Source organism: Nelusetta ayraudi, unplaced genomic scaffold (assembly GCF_046127955.1).
Source record: "Nelusetta ayraudi isolate G7.1 ecotype Tasmania unplaced genomic scaffold, CSIRO-AGI_Nayr_v1 ptg000011l, whole genome shotgun sequence".
In the NCBI taxonomy this organism is placed as follows: Eukaryota; Metazoa; Chordata; class Actinopteri; order Tetraodontiformes; family Monacanthidae; genus Nelusetta; species Nelusetta ayraudi.
Window position 1 is genome coordinate 11,418,845 of NW_027466061.1, and position 17,793 is coordinate 11,436,637.

Below are 17,793 nucleotides of genomic sequence, written 5' to 3' on the forward strand. Positions count from 1 at the left end.
CAACGGTTCTATCTTTAAATAAAAGAGAGGGCGATGCATGTTTTGAATTTCCTCTTCTTTATTACCAAGTAAAACATGTCTTACATTATATTTATTTGATCATATAGTAACTTTCAAAATCTTTGGATGGGAAATTTACATGAAATGTTTGCATATCTTTGTGTGATAAGGTAAAAGAAACAACTGAGAAACAGAAGTTGTAGAAAAAAACAGAACAAGAACCCTCCAATGTAGGTAACTCAATTTATGTTAAAAAATAAATGAATAAGGCAAAGAAATGAACAAGCATCAACATTAACACTGCTATCTCTTTTCAAATTTAAAAAGATTACATCCTGGCCAAAAGAAATGCAAGTCAACACAAAACATTCTCTAAAGTTCTGATGTTGGAACACGTGAACAAGTAGACATGTACCAAGGAGTCCTTTATTGTCTATTGAAATTCTAAATGTGTTTTGTTTGTCAAACGTCAAATTAACAAAATGGGAATATTAGTGAACACATGCCAAATTTATTGAGGATGGAATTTTTTGTTCTGAAGGTGCAACAACAAGCTAAACAGACTGGAGTTTAAGTGACGGCAAAAGGTCTCTTACATAGTACGATTATACAAGAACACACAAATTATGAGCTCACTGAAATGGGCGAATATGCCATTGCATCGATAAAAACCAGTGATGGACAAACGGCAGATTTCATGCGGCACCATTTGGAGTTAGTCATCAACAGTTACACTTTTTTTTTGTTTTATTTTTTGCACAAGAAACCCACATGGAAAAGAATAGATGAAGAGTGTTGTTGTGGTGCATCATGAGTGCTGACATCAATAAAACCAAGAGACAACCACAGACACGTCCATATGGCCAGAGAAATATTCAAAACATATCCTTTTTTTATGTACAATTTTTACACTTACATTTTTAAATATTGCTATAAGAAATGATTTAACATTTATTTAACACGTGGAGAAGAAGGAAAATAAAGCGGGACACAGGGAATTAGTGCCATGTACTCAAAAATCTTTTCAGGTCCCTAAACAACAAAGCATCCAGACTCATTGTGGTCAAAAGAGTTGGCCGTGTTTATAAGCAGCATCAAAGGCAACCACCTCCAAAACTCCATTACTCCAGTTCTGTTTACATTTCTCCTGAGCTCCCAGCTCCTTTCCACCTCAGTATGGCACGTCTCGCAACCTAAGGCCCTTTCAAACACATCCTCTGCAAGATGATAAATAAGTTCTGGCTAAACACTAGCAGCTTCCTAACAAAAGGCTGACCATCCACACGCTTCAACAAATCACACTTCCTGTGATGCCTGAGTTTTAAAGTAGCTAAAGTAGCGAAGTAGCATCACGTCTACCTCTGGGGGTGATTCCGTGTTCATTTTTTTCCCTCCCCTCAGTGGTTAAAATCCTGTTATAAACAGATGGAGGTTATCTGTTCCCATGACCCGTTAATGGCAAAATGCCTTTTTTAAGACTATATTTGTAAGAAAATAGAACATTACGTCTAACATCGGTGTTTCAGTCTGGATCACATGACTGAAACATTTGGGGCACGAGATGAACTTATTTCAGAAAGAAGCCAATCGAGAAACTTCAAGTGAAACAACTAAGTTGCGTACAGGTTTACCGAACATTTAATGGATCTCCTTATGGCTAAATGAATACATCATCTTCCTAGTAACTGGTTCCATGGAAAGCGTATTAGAAAATGTTTGCTGTGCTCCAAAGTCGCCATTACGTCCTAAATCCTAAATCAGGCATGAATATAATCCCATATACTACTGTGTTGTATTGTGTTGTGTGTTGTGGGTGATTTTAAATACAGTCAGCCCAACAATCCCAGGGCCTAATGTTCCAATGCTAGACTGGAAAAAGGGCCCATGACAAAAGGCCCCAAATTCTTGGGGTTCTATGTTCCAAAGACCCTACATTTCTAGGGTTAGACGTGAGGATTAGGTAGGGATCATGGATTGGAACATAGTGCTGTGGGATTATATGGCTCTGGGGACGAACACTCCCTCTTTAAACTGAGAAATGACCCTTAAATCACTCTGAGTCCAAACACTGACCCAACGGCCTGCAAAACATTTTTAAAGCTGCCAAATCAGAAACTGTGGCTCCAGGGATCATTCACGGATGGTGCAAGAATAATCTGTCGGTATTAATTATTTCACTGATGGATATCAGAGAGTCATGGAAACAACATACTTCACTTTTTTTTTTTACACTTTTCATTCTTTTTTTAGCTTTTTAAAGATTGTTTTAACACAGCAGAATCTATGCACATCATCATTTACGGTGCATTAGGAAATAGGACCTTGTAGGCAAAATTAAAGGCGATGAATAAGGCTGGATCTTTATGAATCCACAGTTGTGTGAACAAAGAAGAGAACAGGGTTTTTCTATGTGTCTGCCTTTCCTAGCGTTCCAAGTACACAGAATGAGAGATTTGTACCTACTTGCATAAACTTAGCAACAGTCGGTCTACTGAAGATGGTATGAAGTTAAATATTCTATGTCAAGTTTGTCTCGTTATCTGTCTAATCACGAGCCTTGTTTCTAACGGTTGATTGGACGATGACATTTTAAACTATGGGATGGATCCGCAGTCTTCACAGTCAAAAAGCCTCTTGTTTTTTTGTTTTTTTGTTGTTTTTTTGGTTCCACTTGCCAACCGGTCCGTTAATTATCCGCCAGATATTTCCCTGTGAAGCCGAATAAAGGTCGTCACAGGGGTGTTCAACAGTTAGAAAACACACATTGGTGATGCTCAAACTGACCTGCAGCAAATCTTTTCTTAATCAGAGATAGCCGGTATCCGGTGCCGACCAGCTGGATGTCGCAGCCTGACAGAGTGCTGCCCTCGCTGGTGAAGTGGACCGCGAGCTGCGAAGGTCTGCAGGGTCCTTCTGTTAACTGGAAGCGGCCCAGGAGAGCGCCCACCCCTGAGGGAGAAACATATGGAAATGTTGTTGGCACGTCTGCCTACGCTTAGAAGAGTTAAAATAAAAACTGGTATCCTGACTGTGGCCATATAGCAGCAAGGAAAGAGAGAGCTTGCCTCCGTTCTCAGATCTGTGCGAGAGGCTGGGGATTGTCCACTGTATCGTCTGCTGCTCTGGATTCCTTCAGGGGAAAGAATTTCACAAAATTACAGAGTTTGACAGGATGGAAAATTAAATGTAACCACTTTCATTTCCACTATAGTAGTTTGCTGAGTGTGTAGCTCAATTATTGGACATATTCTGGCCGCTGAAAGAGAAACTGGATGACTCCACCAGACACAAGACTCAAACCATTATTTTTACTAATTTATCTATTCATTTATTTAATTATTTTTAAATGCTAGACGCGACTCTCTGGCCCCACTGATGTCTAGCTGTCTAAAATGCTGCTGTCATTTAACATTCTATCGCCTCTAACCACTATGCCCGCTTCTATTATGTTTAAATAACATAGTGCAGGTCAGACTAGTGTCTTACTGCCAAGGCAGTGATGTGGAGGGAGGAAGTCATCCTTTTTTTCAGACTTGAAATCCTGCATTAACTTTTCTGGTGAACAAAATAAGTATATATTTCAAACAAAAAAAAATAAAATAATGGAAGAAGTGTTTCTGTTTTTGTTTTTTTTGAAGAGGATTAGGGTTAGGGTTGGGGTTAGCAGCAGGAACTTTTTACCAAGTGCCAGGTGGGACCATTGCTTGAACCGTGGCCTCGCCTCCATCCACAGGAACCTGGAACTGGATGTCGTGCAGCGGCACGGGCGCAGCCATAGCGTCCGCGTTGTATTTGTAGTCTATCCTAAGGTCCGTGTTGGTGGAGTCACCTCGCCAGCTCAACGCCAGATTCAGGGGTGTGGACTGGATGCCTTCTGCTGAAACCTGAGGCACAGAGGCACAATGCGGTCAGAGACAGATGAAGAGACAGACGAAGGGCGGACGAGTGTGTCCACAGCAGATAGATACCTGATATTTGATCATGTCCACGTTGTAATATGTGGCCTGAGGCTTCTGCTCTGCCACCTTTCTCAGATGGTTCATCAGGTTGGGCATGTTCACCCAGAACTCCTTGGCGTCTGCACTCTCGCTTGTCGGCTCACTAAGGGAAGAGAAGAAAGCTTTCAGTCCAACAGCACAATGTGTTGTTAGTTATGTATTTAATATCAAGGCGTGCGGTCGTAATGTGGTTTCAGTCAAAACCTTGATTATTTAAAGAGTAAGAACCCAGTTGAGATTAAAACCTTTCTTTCAAGAGCGACCAACAATTTCCAGTGACACAATACGGCACACAGCTGCTGTAAAGGCAAATAAAAAACAAATGGTTCACACCAGCAGAGCAGCTGTGGGTTGGGGAGGACCTGCTCTAGTCGGCTGAAGTTGCTGATGCTGAAGGTCAACACCGGCTGAGTAGGGTGACTGGAAAAATGCCTGGTTATCCCCGCAGGGAAGGACAAAACCATCTCGCCTGTGATCTTCACAACACACCTGGAGAAGACACCACAAACACTTTCTCTGCTCATTTTTTTAATATGTATAAAAAATCTATTCTAGTGATTTATTGAGTAGATCTTCCAATCTGCAAAGTGTAGGCCTACTTGCTGGGGTCGGCGCCTTTAAAGTAAGCGTTGATGGTTTCTGTGAAGGCGGCCGCTACCGGTAACGTGTCCTGTGGTCCCATGGTGAGTGGACTGGGTCCTCTGGAGCATCCTGTCCAAAACGCACACCATCAGTGGCTCTAGAACACCTTTGCAAGCTAATCTAGACACACCATCTCTGTCGGTTAGTCTCTTATGTGTTTAAATTGAGCTGGGAGGCAACACAGAGGACAGCGGGAAAGCACAACAACCAAAAGCCACACAGACAAAGTCAACAGTGAGCCATCCATCCAGAAACTCCCAGGTTAGTGACATGAAGGGGGATGGGTTCAGCTGCACCATTCTGGCTCGGTGACCAGCAAGCGTGAGGCAGGACTGCAAGGTGAAAGGAGGGCAAATGCACTGCGGAGTAACCTGACTCACCGTCAAAAGCTAAATGAAACCTGCCGTGGTCAAACCACACCAGGGGCAGCGAGGCATCTACATGGTCAGACATGAGGAGGAGAGAACCATAAAGAGGGACAGGGTGGTGAGGGGAGGAACACATGATGAGCCACGCCCACTCAGACTGGAGAGTGGGGCGACTGGATGGGCGCGTGTACCTGCGGTGGATGCGCTGAGCTCCTTCCCTAAGGTGGGCGTGGACGCTGCACTCTGCAAGGTGACGGAGGAGAGGGAGGAAGTGCTTTCTGCCCGAGCCAGGGGGGCCATGGGTGGGGGGCTGCCTGAAAAGGGCGGACTGAAGGACCGGGACTGGAAAGAGAAAAGCCATGCAGGGAAAAAAAGCCTTTGTTTGACTGCAGCAACCTTGAAAAGAGAAAGTACTGTACGTGTCTCATCTGAATCTGTACAGAAAAATTCACACCTACCAAGTCTGTGATTGGTTTCCCGGGCGGAAGTTTCGGTCGTGAGGAAGGTCGAGGAGGAGGAGGCGGGGGGACTGGACTGCCCCGAGACTGAGGGGTGGTAGGACGGGCCGGCGAAGAGGGGCCTGCAGGAGAGATCATAGTCTGTAAGTACACCTGTCTGCTATCCATCTATCTATCTAGCTATGTAAAACTCAATCTAACTCAATCTAAGTCTATTGCTGCCACTGTTGGACGAATAAATTCCTGTCCTATTTGTTTTTTTTACATTCTTCAGTTAAGAACATTGTATCATAAAGCTGTCAAAATAACACTGTTGTTAGGGCACGATGACCGTGGTAGAACATCAACATGGCAGTCGGAGACGGAGGACTCACTGCTGCCTGAGAAGGGCCCTGGGGACGACACGATGGACCTGTAGGTGGTCGGAGGAAGAGGAGGCGGCGTGCCCCTGAAGCTGGGCATCAGCTCTCTGGGCGAGCCCACAAAGTCCGACATGTCATCTCTAAAGTACGCCCCCTCTGGAGTCCTCTTGCCCCCCAGGACCAGCGGAGACGTGACTCCTGCTCGAGGAGACCGTCGCTCTGCTGGCAGAGGGGGAACCGGGCTGATGGGTGCTGGCGATGAAGCGTACTCCACAAACTGCAGCACCTCCTCGTCGTTCACATCGTCGTCAAGGCACAAGGGGGGCGAATTACAGGGGGAGAAGTCGGGGGGCAGGGGAGGGGCCGGCTCATCCGGGGGAGGAGGCCCCAGCTGGATGGAAGTGGGTGAGTCTGGTGGGGAGAACGGCGGCGGAGAGCCGGGGGAGAACGGAGGAGGTGACGGGGGAGGCTCGTTGGGTGGCGGTCCGGGAGAAAGGCAAGGGGTGGAGGGCGTGGACGAGGGCGTGTCGGGGGCGGGGGAGTCAGGCGGAGGGGGCGGGGCCGGCTCGTCGGGCGGCGGCGGTCTGTCCTCTGCGAAGGTGACCCATCGGGGAGACACGGTGCCCTCGCTGGCCCGCGGGCTGTCCATGGGACCGAACACGTCGTCCAAGTCGGGACCCGGAGAGCCTCGGTACGAGGCCGGGGACAGGACATTCAGGTAGATGGGGGCGGAGCTTCGCGCTGCCCTTCCATTGGGTAGATCAGCTGCAGGAGGATGAAGGTGAAGAGGCATCAACATCAATTCCCGCCTTGCTGCGACTGTGAGACTGATGTGACGCCGCTAAATTTACCAGCAAAGTCTGAAGGACAGCCGTAATGACTCCTGGACGGAATGTTTTTGGGAGGAAGAGGAGGAGGAGCTGCAACACGGACGACAGTGGAGACCCGCTTAGCTGCAGACAATTCAAGCAAACCGTGACGTTTGCAGCAAACACACACAGTGATCGACGGCAGTTCACCTCCTGTAGGAAAACTTCTGCTCAGCTGTGACTCTGAACGAGGCCGAGAGTCTTCCCACGAGTCAGCAGGAACCACTGCCATTGAAGAGGAGACAACATATATGTCAATAGATATGTGCATCACCCACTGCATAGAGCCACCTTTCAAACTATAAACTACCCACCATCATATCTGCTGTATTTGGCTTCTGAAGGTAGCCCAAAAAAGGTGGGAATGTTGTGCACAAACTTGTCACTGCAACAGAACAGAACGCAAAAGCCTGCAATGAGTTTGTGTGTTTTTTCACCAATGATGTAGCGAATGAATAACGTGGACTTGTGGCTCAGTTTTGGCTTGGTACTAGACGACAAACGAACCTCGGTGTGTCAGGCACAGGGCTCGGTGTTGGGGTCGAGCGTCTGGGCCTGGCGATCTCTTCACCTGCAAGAAGCAAACACCAAAAACTCACTTGATGCATTTGTACATGAAAGACACTTTTTCTAGTCTTGGTCACCATTTGGTCAAAGAAAACAGTTTTACATCCTAAATAAATATCCTGTATCATTCCCACCAGCCCCACTTTGCACAGGTGATGGCATCCAGTGAGTGGAAGCAAACTGACATGCTTTGAAATGTGTCAAACATTTGCAGTTGATCAGCATATTACAACTGTCAACTACAGAAAAAATTAGGACAAAAAACTTTTGAGTGTACTTACATGATAAATTTCTTTTTATCTGCCCCTGGAAAAACAGATTCCAAACAGAAGGCATAAAGGAAAGAGAAAGAGTGAATATAGTGGAATTGTGGGTGTCACTGTTTAAAGAAGAAAGTGGAGCATCATTAAAAGCGCCATCGTTAGAAGATTCCATGTCTCTTTTCATTTTCCAGCCTTGACTCCTGAACTAGCAGCTTTGCAGGGTCACTTTGTAGATGTAGATTATTCATTTTAATTATATTAAAACAATTCTTCTTCTTTGTGCTTTTAACATATTTTTACGTGCCTTGGATGATGAGAATAAGAAATAATTGGCAAGCAGCTGGGATGAATAGCTCTCGTTTGGGTTAGTATTACTTTCAAGAAATTCAGGTCAGGCAGCCGAGTGTCGATTCAGCTGAGTTTATGCCATCCTGTTAGCTTGACAAACCGCCAGCAGATGGCGTGAGAACTCACCGGGATGCGTCTCTGAGACCAGCAAAAAAGAAGAGAGAACAGACCTGGGTCAGAGAGCGAGTGACAAATCAGTCAAATGGACACCAACTAATAAGTGAACATACTCCCCCAACAACAACAACAACAACACACACACACACACACACACACACACACACACACACACACACACACACACACACACACACACTTTACTTGCAACCCAAAGCCTTTGTAATGCAGACCAGCTCTCACATCAAAATAGTCAAATCACCTGCAACACCAAGCGAGTCCACTGAGACCAACTCAACAGGTTTGGAGCACTGTCTGTCTGTCTGTCTGTCTGTCTGTCTGATTACTTTGCATTAAGTACTGAGTGCTTTGCCACAGAAGTTCACAAGTAAAGCTGTAGCTGAGCACAAAGTCTGTGAGGTTCTTTGAGCCCTCGAGTGAGAGACAAACACTAGGGTGACAGCAAGTGCATGCAGATCAAAGGCAAAGGCTGAATGTGAATCTTCTACACTTCATGCCATGCAGTCCTTGCTGGTGTTGTTATGGGTGTGAACAAGATTGACCGGCTCACCGGACTTCTCTTCTGCGACATAACAGCACACAATCGAAGGGAAAAGACAAACGCAGGGTCAAAAAGAAGAAATTCAGCAGCTGCTGTTAATGCACAGGGTCGGTGCCAGGACGAGAGTCCAGATCAGCATTTCTCACCAGAGATGGAGAGAGGGCCAGACCTCCCACCGAGGCTTTGAGCTCGTCCATGGATGGAGGGACACACTTGGCGCTGTCCGACACCAGAGGCTTGATCTTGATCTTGAACTTTTTTCTGCTGTCCTCGTCGTCCTCAGAGTCACTGGAGGAGAAAAACTGCTTTTCTCTGGAATCTGGTGAACTTGCGTCAAGGAGAAAGTGATTAGAGTGAGGCAGTCGGGAGAACTGGGCTGGACTTCTACTTCAGAAAGTGGTCATTCCTCTGTGATGTCACAAAGGGCGATTGTACCTCACCCCGGTTAGAGGCCACAGCCTCTAACTACATCGAACTTCACATCTAACAAAGCATTCACTTTTAGCAGGAGTTCACAGCCAGCGCTTTGACAGAAGGCTGTAAACAAATGGCTATTATACAGGCTTTGTTTGGAAGTCTATTGGATCTGTATGATAATTAGACATATCAGACAACCTAACCCAAGACAGAGATGAAAAATAAAGGATGTGTCACCTCAAAATATATCATCCCACCTGGGGACCTGTATGCAGAATATCAGTCTCCTAAACTAAATGATTTGACCCATTCATAATGAGGAGAACTGATCCAGCATTTCACCCAGTCAACCAAGGAGAGAGAACTTGCAGAAGAAGATATCCTGCTGCTTTGCTGAAAGGATATCATCGCCCTCACCTCCAGGTCGGAGACTGAAGCCCTCCTCATCCACGTCAGGAGTGGCCTGAGGAAAGAGAGAGCGGGGAGAGTGGTGACGGCTACTTCCTGTCTGTGACAGGCGGCAGCGGAGGCACAACCGAACCCTCGCGCTCCTTGCAGGCAGCTCTGCATATAAATGTGAATCAGATTTCACACATTGAGCGACTGGAACGGTCGGCTTCCTGGCTGAGGCTCCGGCTGGCTCACAAACTATGCAGCTCTTCTTTTCACAGCGCTCGCTGGGTCACTTTCAGCTGAGCGTCACACGGGACTGATGGCTGCAAATGGAGGCAGCGTCACTCCAATGCATGCTCAGAAACATTACCAGGACTGTTCACCCAATAATTGTCAAAAAAACAAACAAACAAAAAAAAAAAATGAATAAAAAAAAAAAAATCCACAGAGACTCAGGTGATTTTATTAGTACCACATGATTTTAAAATTATACAGTATTTTTGTTTTGGTTTTAGAGGGAATTAAATTCACCAATTGGGTGTCTTTTGTGGCCAATCCAACAGACAAGAACATAACATGTCTCCACAGTGTTGATGTGATGTTATATAAGTGTTTGGATAACTCTGCATTCAAATTTGACCAAAAAATGGTGATGTTATCACTGAGTTTGTAGCCAAGATATCCATGGCAGCCTCATAGCTGGGAGCTGTTCTCATGTGGCTCCAGTCTGGGAGACAACTGTGGATGAATTGGCTAAAAACACAGTGGCAATGCAGCTATTTTGAAACAAATTGGACTGCAGAGTCCTCCAGACACATGGATGACACCATGCTTTTGTCTACATCTCTACCACAGGCTTCCACTGTATTGGCATAGGGTGGTATTCTTATGAGACATTTCTGTGAATCAGAAATTGTCAGCGGAGCCTCCATCAACACGGTGGAGAATCGTGACTGCGTTGGAAACTAGGAAAGGGGATGTTTTTGAGTGATTTATTAGTTTAAGCAGCAAAAAGCAAGTGAGAGGTGCATTCTTACATATCTGTCCCAGTCAATCTCCCCGTAGAAACCGTTTGGAGCACCATTGGACTTTTTCTAAATAAAAAACGGAAATAAAAAAAAATTACACAAAGGTAACAAAAAACCGAGCTGAATGTGGCCACATCTTAAAAACAACTAAGGCAGGTAGAACATATGAGCACTGATATAACGAGAAAGATTTGTGGATATTTCAGGTAAATTCAAGACTGTACGTTCAAGGCTATTTTTCTATCTTTATCAAAATAGAGCTTTGTTTTTTAAGGTCCAGTGTGTAATATTTGGTTTGATTTATGATTTTTGTATTGATGAGAGTGTAATATACTGCCCATAAATACATTAATAAACATGCATAATCACAGTACAGTAAACGCAATTTTGTTTTCCTATCCTTTGAACAATTCTCATATATATGCAAGAATATACACATAGCAAGAGTTTTGCTCACAGTTAGCTTCATTCTTGCACTGCCATAATTTTAAGGAAGCCGGTGTGGACAATCCAGTGAGCCTGACAGCATGTTTCATAATTAGGGTGACTGCTCGCGTCTTCAAATAAACAAACGAGGAAGAAAGTGGACGAAGTGTCAAGGTTTGGGTGCGCAGGCCACCGTAGTTTGCTTGCAAGCTCAGGAGGGGGAGGGAAAGTGAAAGACACTGCAATCTGAAATGTAACCGCTTAATGTCGCTGTTTCTGCTTCAAAATCTGCAAATATTAAACACTTTACCTTTTCCGAAATGTCTATTGTTGTTTAGAATGTATCTGACTGTCAGACTGTAACGCTGTATTGATGTTGTCTGCTTCCTGGTTGAATTTCAACATGAAAAATGTAGCACACATAAATCATAACCAACAACAAAACACAGAAAAAATTGTTTAAAAGGGTGTCATCACTTTTTGAGGAAAATCTAAAACTATACGTACGCTTCCCTTCTTTCCGCTTCCACCTCCGTCTTTGGATGGTGAGCCGCTGTAACAAAAATAAGGCAGAAACAAACAAAAAATTACTTTTAGTAACATGAGGCATGGGCATTAAAATTGAAAAAAGCACACCTCTCATCAAACTAAAAGCTTTAAAAATATATATCTTGTGTAAAAGTTGCAGGAGTTTGTCAATAAACAGACAGCCACAGGTTCACATTCTCAAAGTAAAAAAATCGAGCTTCACACAATGGCCCGCACCTTGTGTCTGCATCTTTCTCCTTCCTTCGTAGACCCAGAACCTTCTTTGTTCGATTCTTCAGTCCTGACGCAAACGGGGATGACATGAGAACACATTTCGCTGGATATAAAGCTCAATATGACATAATAAATATAATAGTGTGAATAAGAAAAACAAATAGGGCAGAAGACGTGAGGCTGACGTACAGAAACTGAGAGACAAACTTGCAGAGTTGGAAAAACGAGGAAAATCACTAATGATGACAGTGAGCTGATAAGAATGAATGGATCGATCAGGAACACAAACATCCTGCTTTCTTCTCTGGGGAAAAAAACTGCTTCTCATAAAATGTCGACTCAATCCGCCCTAAGTGTCCCTTCACTCACTACGTAAAATGGAAAGAAAATGCAAGCTGAGGTTGATCAATGTATCCACTTCATTAGCTACATTTTGAGGCAGAGTGGAGAGGGATCTGCTGCAGCAGGCAGCTAGCCAAATAGGATGCGGAGACCTCTCGAACACGGACGGCTACCACTGGCCAAGTTCACGACAGAACCAGCGAACAGTAACAAGTTGGTGTGCATGTGTGTGTGAGTTGAGGTTTTGATAGAATCTAAGATTAGAGGGAATTTTGGTTTTGGGACAATCTCAGTGCATCCCTTGACTAAGGCTGTCATGAATGATTTCAGAAACACTCCTTTTTAAATGTGTGAATTTTCACAAGAAGACTGTTAATAAATGATTTTTTTTGGGGGGGGGTGAACACTGGGGTCCTTCATTAAATGGATAAGACAGAAAACAATAGTTTTGTCCAGATGACTTTTTCATCAAAACATTTTGAGGTTTGGGTTTTGTTCAATTCCTTTACCATTCTTATCAGTCAAAACGTACGCCAGACAGTGCTGTTGCAGCGGTAGTTGGTTAAGTAAAAAAGAAAAAACTGCAGGTGTACAAAGAAGAACAATACTCTGAGCACATCTTGTCAATGCAGAAGAAAGTCAAATCACCACAAAGGACCAATGGATCCAGTTTGAATCAGGAGCAAAACACTTGAGCTCTTTGTTCATCGGCTTTAAACATCCACCTGAGTTGTAAGTTCTTCTGACTCTCAGGCCAAGCTAAAAAACTTTGTACCAGCCTACTGAAATCTTAATAACAGGCTCATGAAAACGATGAACATCAAGGTCCAGCCTCAGACTGACTCTCAGTTCACGTGGGAGGAGCCTCTGAGGGAAGCACAGGACACGTCAGGGCCAATGATGTGCAAGATAGAGGTCCACTGCTCAATAGCACAGATTATTTCTGCATGATGGCTCTCTGTCAGCAGAGACAGCTCCTAACAGCCAGCCTTTTGTCCTGCTCTGCCTGCATGTGTCCTGTGCAATGAGGAGCAGTATGTCAGAATCCCCACACTGATATTTTTGACATTTTCTTTTTGTTTTTCTGGCTTAGTTTGTAAGTGCTTTGCTTTAAATTTCAGCACCTTGTTTTAAAAAGACTATGGCGGATACAGCACATAATAATTTACTTTGGTTAATGAGAGACTCTGGAAGTCTTGTGTGAGAAACAAATAATATAGTTTTCATATTAAATGAATGAATAAAATAATGAATGAATGAATGAATGAATGAACATACATACATACATACATACATACATACATACATACATAAAATACCCAGTAAAGTGCATGTCCAGCTGGCCGGTAAACTCCAGAAAAGACAAAAGTCCATCCTTTGTCTTTTGCTCACTCAGTTTTTCAGAAATTGTCTGCTCAAACACATATGCACAGTTGGCCCTTTGTGATGTCACAAAATACACCATTTGCGTGTTGTACCTCGCCGAAGAAAGTGGCAAAACCAGCAATGTATGAAAGCCTTCTCTGCGGCGTGATGAAATGAATTTTGTCCTGAACAGTGTGACATGCCAGTAATGGAAGCACACTCTCTGTTGGCTGCTTTTAAAAATGGAAAGCACCACCTCTACAGTCTGTGACTTCAAAGGTTCCGTCCCCCAGCTCCGTGTGACACTGAAATAGGTGTGGCAACCGAGACCATTTCCACAGCCTCATGCAGCTCAGGGTAAAATCCATCCTCACCCGGCAACCTGAGATCCAAGAGTTTCTCATACAGTTTTGTACAGTTCTTCCAAAAAGTCCTCAAAATGTTTCTGCATTCACTATATTTTTCCACTCTGGGTCAGCAGCTCTGATCATAATCAGATTTCCCTCCAAAACTACTGGACTGTTTGCCTGAACTTCTTTGCTGTCACCTGAGAGTCCTTCTCCAGGAAGACACCAGCGACCCTCAGTCTGCTGCTTGTTGTGGCCAACTCTACAATGGTTGCCCTGATTGCACTTGACTGTCCACTCTGACTCCATGTCCTCACAAAGACAATGAGACGAGCATTTAAGACCCAGTGAGTCTGTCATCCGCACTAGATGTTCTCCGATCTTTCATTGTTGCTCTTCTAATTTTTGATTCTTCCTTTAAGAATGAACGGATTACCAACAGATTTAAACAGAAAGCGTAAAGATGAAAAAAGGAGTCATATGCCAATATCGTCCATATACATTTAACCTGAATGTTTTACAAGAACCATCATATGATTTTTTTTATTATCACTGGTTGTCAGAGCACCTGCCGTGGCTATTGTATTTTAGGATTTGCAGAGTGAGCACAATCAAATGCACTGTGCTGTCTTGGGCCTCATTCATTTAGTGAGAAAAAACCTCAATGTGCTGAACTAATTTATTCTCTATTGTGGGATTAGATCATTTTATTATGTCTTGCTACATTTCTGTTAACATGATGGCTAGTAGCTAGCAAGCACTAAAATCAATATTTTTGTTGAAGGGAAATTGCAGTACATTTGTCAAGAGGAGAAAAAAGCGTTAAAGGTCCTATATTGTGCAAAAGACCATCATCTATCTTGCCAATGAACTTTCTAGAAGCCCATTTTTTGTTTTGTACTTTTCAAAAAACGTGAGCTAAAACAAACACTTCTAGAGGGCGGCCTTGTACTTTGTGATGTCATGAAGGGCACTGACAGCTGCCCTTTACGAGGGCACTGCACACTTCCACCCACTGAGAGACCACCACATCTCACCAACCACATCAGCCTCTTCCAAATGCATGGAAGTGCCCAAAAGGGCAGCAGTGTTAGCAGAGAGCTAACACTGCTTCCTGGGGATCTGTAGAGATTTTAGATAGCGGTATAAGTCCTTTCTGCTGAAGTACAGGTTGGATAATAATTATCCAGGATGGGTATAATAAGACACCTCTTAATGTCTGAAGGTGCTTTATTGCTCTCTTCCCCTTCCTTCCTGATTGAAACTCCCTAATGTTAAGAGCACGGCTGCAACCTTGAAATGACAGCCTCCGCCATGCAATTGCCCGCACACATGTAGCTAACAAAGGGCTGTGACAAGCATGTGACATCCATGTAGCTTGAAAAGTGAATTTAATATCAGGGCAGTGTGACTGCAGGCACAGTTTCTTTGTCTTTTTTCTTTTTTTGCTAATAATAGCCACCTTCTATTAACACGTTGGCATTAATTGATAGCAAAGGCCCGGCGCCTCTTGTGCAGGGTTGGATCTCTGAATTAGCTCCTCCATCAGAGTTTACGATGCACTTTACCTCTTGCCTCTCCCGCCCTTAACTTGAGCACAGCAGCCTTTTGGGCATGATATTTTAACAATGCCGCTAATTAATACAGCAGCAGATACGTGAATGAGAGCAATGCACAGGTCTGCAAAGACTAAACTATGATGTAGAAATGTAAACACACACACACAAACAGTGACATACCAGCAATTAACATCTCGCACTTCTTCACTTTTATCTCAAGCACATCTCATCCTGTGGCAAACCTGTCACACACTGACACATGCACACAGCCACTCTGTCTCACTGATCATGCATGTAGCCTTTCTCAGTGAAAAGGTCCTCACGCTACGACAGATCACATCATGGAATTCGTCAGCTTAAACGGTGTCCCAGCAAGACACGAGAGGGCAGGGAGAGGACGCAGGAAACACACACGCACACACATACACACACACACACACACACGCACACACACACACAGAAAAAAACATGGTGGTGGGAGCGGTGATTATTTTTTACTGAGGGATGCGTGGATGAATTACCTTGCATCATGGTGGCAGATTTTCATCCTATGATGTCCTCTGGTGTGCTAGAAGAGATCCAGCCGATCAAAGGATGCCTGGGCAGGGCATGGCTAATTCTATGCAGCTCCCCGGCGAAGCATGTTCTTCATTCCCTCCACCCCCCACCCCAGAGGGCCCAGCTCCCAGACACCCGCACAAGGATGCTGAGTGGGGGGAGAGCCGAGAGGCAGCGGCTGCGGTGGAAGAGGAGGAGACGGCGAATGGAGAAACCCAAGAAAAAGGCAGAAAACCGGGGGGATGGTGGCGTAGGAAGGGGCTGTCCTCTGCTCTTAGGCCCTGGACGCCTGAACACCCCCGACACACACCATCTCCAGCAGGGGGGATGCTGAGGAAAGGCAAAGGAGGAGCAGAGGGGGAAAAAAGGAGCAGAGCAGTACAGAGTGAGGCAGAGAATGACTGGGAGAGAGAGAGAGTGGAGGAGGAGGAAGGGAGTGGGAGGCTCACTGATGTCACATCTGCACTGAGCCAATCCCTGAAAGCCTGGTCACATGGTCGCTGTGCCCTGATGCCTTGAGCACCTCTCGGCTTGCCTGGAGCATGTAGAGCACAGTCAAACACACAGATCTCACACAAGCTCTCGCGCAATGTCTAATATCCCCCCATCATTTGAAATTTCATTTGAGAAATATACTGGTCCTATTTTTTATCATTATCATTATTATTAGTAGTAGTATTGTTTTGGTGTCTTGACAAGTCTGTAAATAAAATACTGTTTTGATTTTATTTATACAAATTGTTTATTTAAAGCTAAATGAATTGTTTGTCCAAACCTGAAAGGTGTAGCAGGAACAAGACACAAAACCCGGATATTTCTATTTCCTGGGGAGTTCAGTGGCAGGATAGAGACACAGATTATTATTAGAGAAATAGTATGAACGGGGAGAGACTGTTGACAGAGTATCCCCAGCACATCTGCATGACAATTTTGGTTTAAAAGGGGTCGGGTGGGTAGATTTAATGAGTCGGATGGTGTGTGGCTGATTTTATGGCTGCATGTTAAACTATCTGTGATGACTCACGTAGGCTGCTACAGACTGGACAGATGTGAGAAGACCGATCGCTTTGCTGTGAATGTGCACGTGTAATGATGCGCCACCGGTTGTTTTTCTTTACTGCGGAGTCCACAATGTCACCTAGTTAATGTTGTCTAACAATAATTTGGTTTCTACTCTGTCAGTAAAACACAATTTTTGTTTCGTTTCTGTCAACCCTTGGAGTTGTCACAAAAGGCTGTCATACATTTCCCTGGTTTGTGACACTGATCATGAAATTCCCTCACTATATTCTATTTTACTTTATGAATTTGATTTTTAGACTTTTTATGATTTGTTCTGCAGATTTAATTTTTTTTTTTTTAATCCTTCTGTGTTGGTGTCTGCATTTCATGCCAAGTGTCATGGATTGCCTGGATGTTGAAAGGGAAGCTGCCTTTTCTCTCAAACACTCTTCCTACAACTGCTGCCATGTGGTCATCTTGGTTGTCCTGGAGTAACTGTTAATGAGCTTACCTAACTCAGGATCACGGGCCACTCACGTGTGCTTTCCTTAACGGGCACCTTACATAAGATGCCATCCTGGCAAGGGTCAGAGGTCATGGCAAGAGGGATTAACAACAGAGAGCAACGCAAACAGACCAGAGGGAGACTGACTGAGTGTGTGGTCATTTGGAGTATAGCATCAGAGTCAGAAACAACTGAGTGTGTCAGAAATATTTCTGAGGGGATGAGGACAAAAAAAGAATTAGTCATTATTGGATTTGCATGTACTGCCCCCTAGATGCCTCCAAATGTAATGCACAAATTGCATTCACAGCGACATCTTTAACTAGAGACAAAAAACAAAACAAAAAAACCTTCAACCCGTTGACAGCAGGGAAGGCATTTCAGTCTGGGTGAGTTAATACTGCCACCTAGTGATCAATAGTCGCTATGACGGTAGAGTCTGGGCTGTCGCATGAAACCAACTTCCGTCCATAGATCTTCTACATCCGTTTCTCCTGGACTCCGGGTCGCGGGGTTGTTTGAGTCTAAGGGTGGG

The 17,793-nt window shown here is 44.4% G+C and overlaps 1 protein-coding gene across 9 annotated transcripts; it reads right to left on the reverse strand.

Moving 5' to 3' along the window:
* Positions 1–495: 495 nt before the first annotated feature.
* LOC142884920 (SH3-containing GRB2-like protein 3-interacting protein 1) lies at positions 496–17,782 on the reverse strand. 9 transcript variants are annotated; one of them, XM_076020911.1, is made up of 26 exons: positions 16,527–17,782; positions 16,201–16,286; positions 15,715–16,081; positions 11,584–11,647; positions 11,326–11,371; positions 10,402–10,458; positions 9,377–9,434; positions 8,701–8,876; positions 8,564–8,575; positions 8,002–8,045; positions 7,546–7,643; positions 7,205–7,268; positions 7,012–7,082; positions 6,848–6,922; positions 6,680–6,748; positions 5,841–6,593; positions 5,467–5,588; positions 5,200–5,350; positions 5,021–5,077; positions 4,598–4,709; positions 4,332–4,487; positions 3,969–4,101; positions 3,682–3,884; positions 3,066–3,130; positions 2,785–2,949; positions 496–2,709 (listed from the first exon to the last, which is right to left on the reverse strand). In XM_076020911.1, the coding sequence occupies exons 3-26, from the start codon at positions 15,722–15,724 to the stop codon at positions 2,687–2,689; spliced, it is 2,784 nt and encodes a 927-aa protein (XP_075877026.1). In that variant the 5' UTR covers positions 15,725–16,081; positions 16,201–16,286; positions 16,527–17,782; the 3' UTR covers positions 496–2,686. The 9 variants fall into 9 exon arrangements, with proteins under 9 accessions (XP_075877026.1, XP_075877019.1, XP_075877020.1 ...); XM_076020904.1 differs by lacking the exon at positions 496–2,709 and having other exon boundaries at positions 2,788–3,130; positions 4,332–4,514; positions 16,527–16,575; positions 17,265–17,782; XM_076020905.1 differs by lacking the exon at positions 496–2,709 and having other exon boundaries at positions 2,788–3,130; positions 4,332–4,514; positions 15,715–15,929.
* Positions 17,783–17,793: the final 11 nt, after the last annotated feature.

Coding starts and splice junctions, on each gene's coding strand:
- LOC142884920 (XM_076020911.1), bottom strand. Junction 8,877..9,376: donor ACCTGGAGGTGAGGGCGATG/ATATCCTTTCAG, acceptor ACGCAAGTTCAC/CAGATTCCAGAGAAAAGCAG. Junction 3,131..3,681: donor ATGGTCCCACCTGGCACTTG/GTAAAAAGTTCC, acceptor TTTCCCCTGAAG/GAATCCAGAGCAGCAGACGA.